This window comes from Condylura cristata, unplaced genomic scaffold, assembly GCF_000260355.1.
Source record: "Condylura cristata isolate star-nosed mole 26May11 unplaced genomic scaffold, ConCri1.0 scaffold00088, whole genome shotgun sequence".
Taxonomy (NCBI): domain Eukaryota; kingdom Metazoa; phylum Chordata; class Mammalia; order Eulipotyphla; family Talpidae; genus Condylura; species Condylura cristata.
Genome location: NW_004567189.1, coordinates 82820 through 83466, shown reverse-complemented (window position 1 = coordinate 83466; position 647 = coordinate 82820). Strand labels below are relative to the sequence as shown.

General features: G+C 72.6%; 1 protein-coding gene across 1 annotated transcript in view; it reads left to right on the top strand.

The window, feature by feature from the left end:
* The window catches only part of TMEM175 (transmembrane protein 175), a gene marked incomplete at its 3' end in the record, with an annotated part of 9631 nt that overhangs the window by 4836 nt on the left and 4148 nt on the right, over positions 1–647 (top strand). The window contains exons 2-4 of the mRNA XM_012734889.1: positions 47–180; positions 262–300; positions 437–531. Coding sequence (XP_012590343.1) covers positions 47–180; positions 262–300; positions 437–531 — 268 coding nt within the window. The remainder of the gene's footprint in view (positions 1–46; positions 181–261; positions 301–436; positions 532–647) is intronic.

Genomic DNA, 647 nt, shown 5'->3' with positions numbered 1-647 from the left:
GCCGTCCCCGGGCCCCAGCCCACCAGCTGGACCTCTCCTTCGCCAGGCCTCACTATGTCCAGGCCGCCGACCCCGGAGCCGGCCCCTGACCGGCAAGAGGACCGCGCTGACGGGGTCCAGCACTCCCACCGCATGCTCAACTTCAGCGACGCCCTGCTGTCCATCATCGCCACTGTGATGGTCTGTGCCCGCGCGCCTGGGGGCGGGGTGGGTGCCGGCTGGGCCGCAGCGCCTGAGAGCACCCTGCTGTCCGGCCCCTAGATCCTGCCTGTGACGCACATGGAGCTCTCCCCGGAGCAGGTGCCTGGAGCCCGCGCTCGGGTCAGGCCGTGCCGGCCGGCGGCAGCGGCGGGGTCCGCGGTCCTGCCCTGCAGCGGGCTGCCCGTCCCGCCCGAGGCCGCGCGGCCCTGACTGCTCTGCTCTCGTGTCCCAGCAGTTTGACAGAAGCATCCAGAAGCTCCTGGCCACCAGGATCGCCGTCTACCTGATGACCTTTCTCATCGTGACGGTGGCCTGGGCCGCGCACACGAGGTAGCGTCCCGCCTCCCAGCTGTCCCCCTGGGCCGGCCAGTCCGTGTCCCGGGGTGTGCATGTGGGTGGCGCCGTGGCTGCTGCTGGGGCGCGCGAGGCCAGGGCTGCCGGGCAGA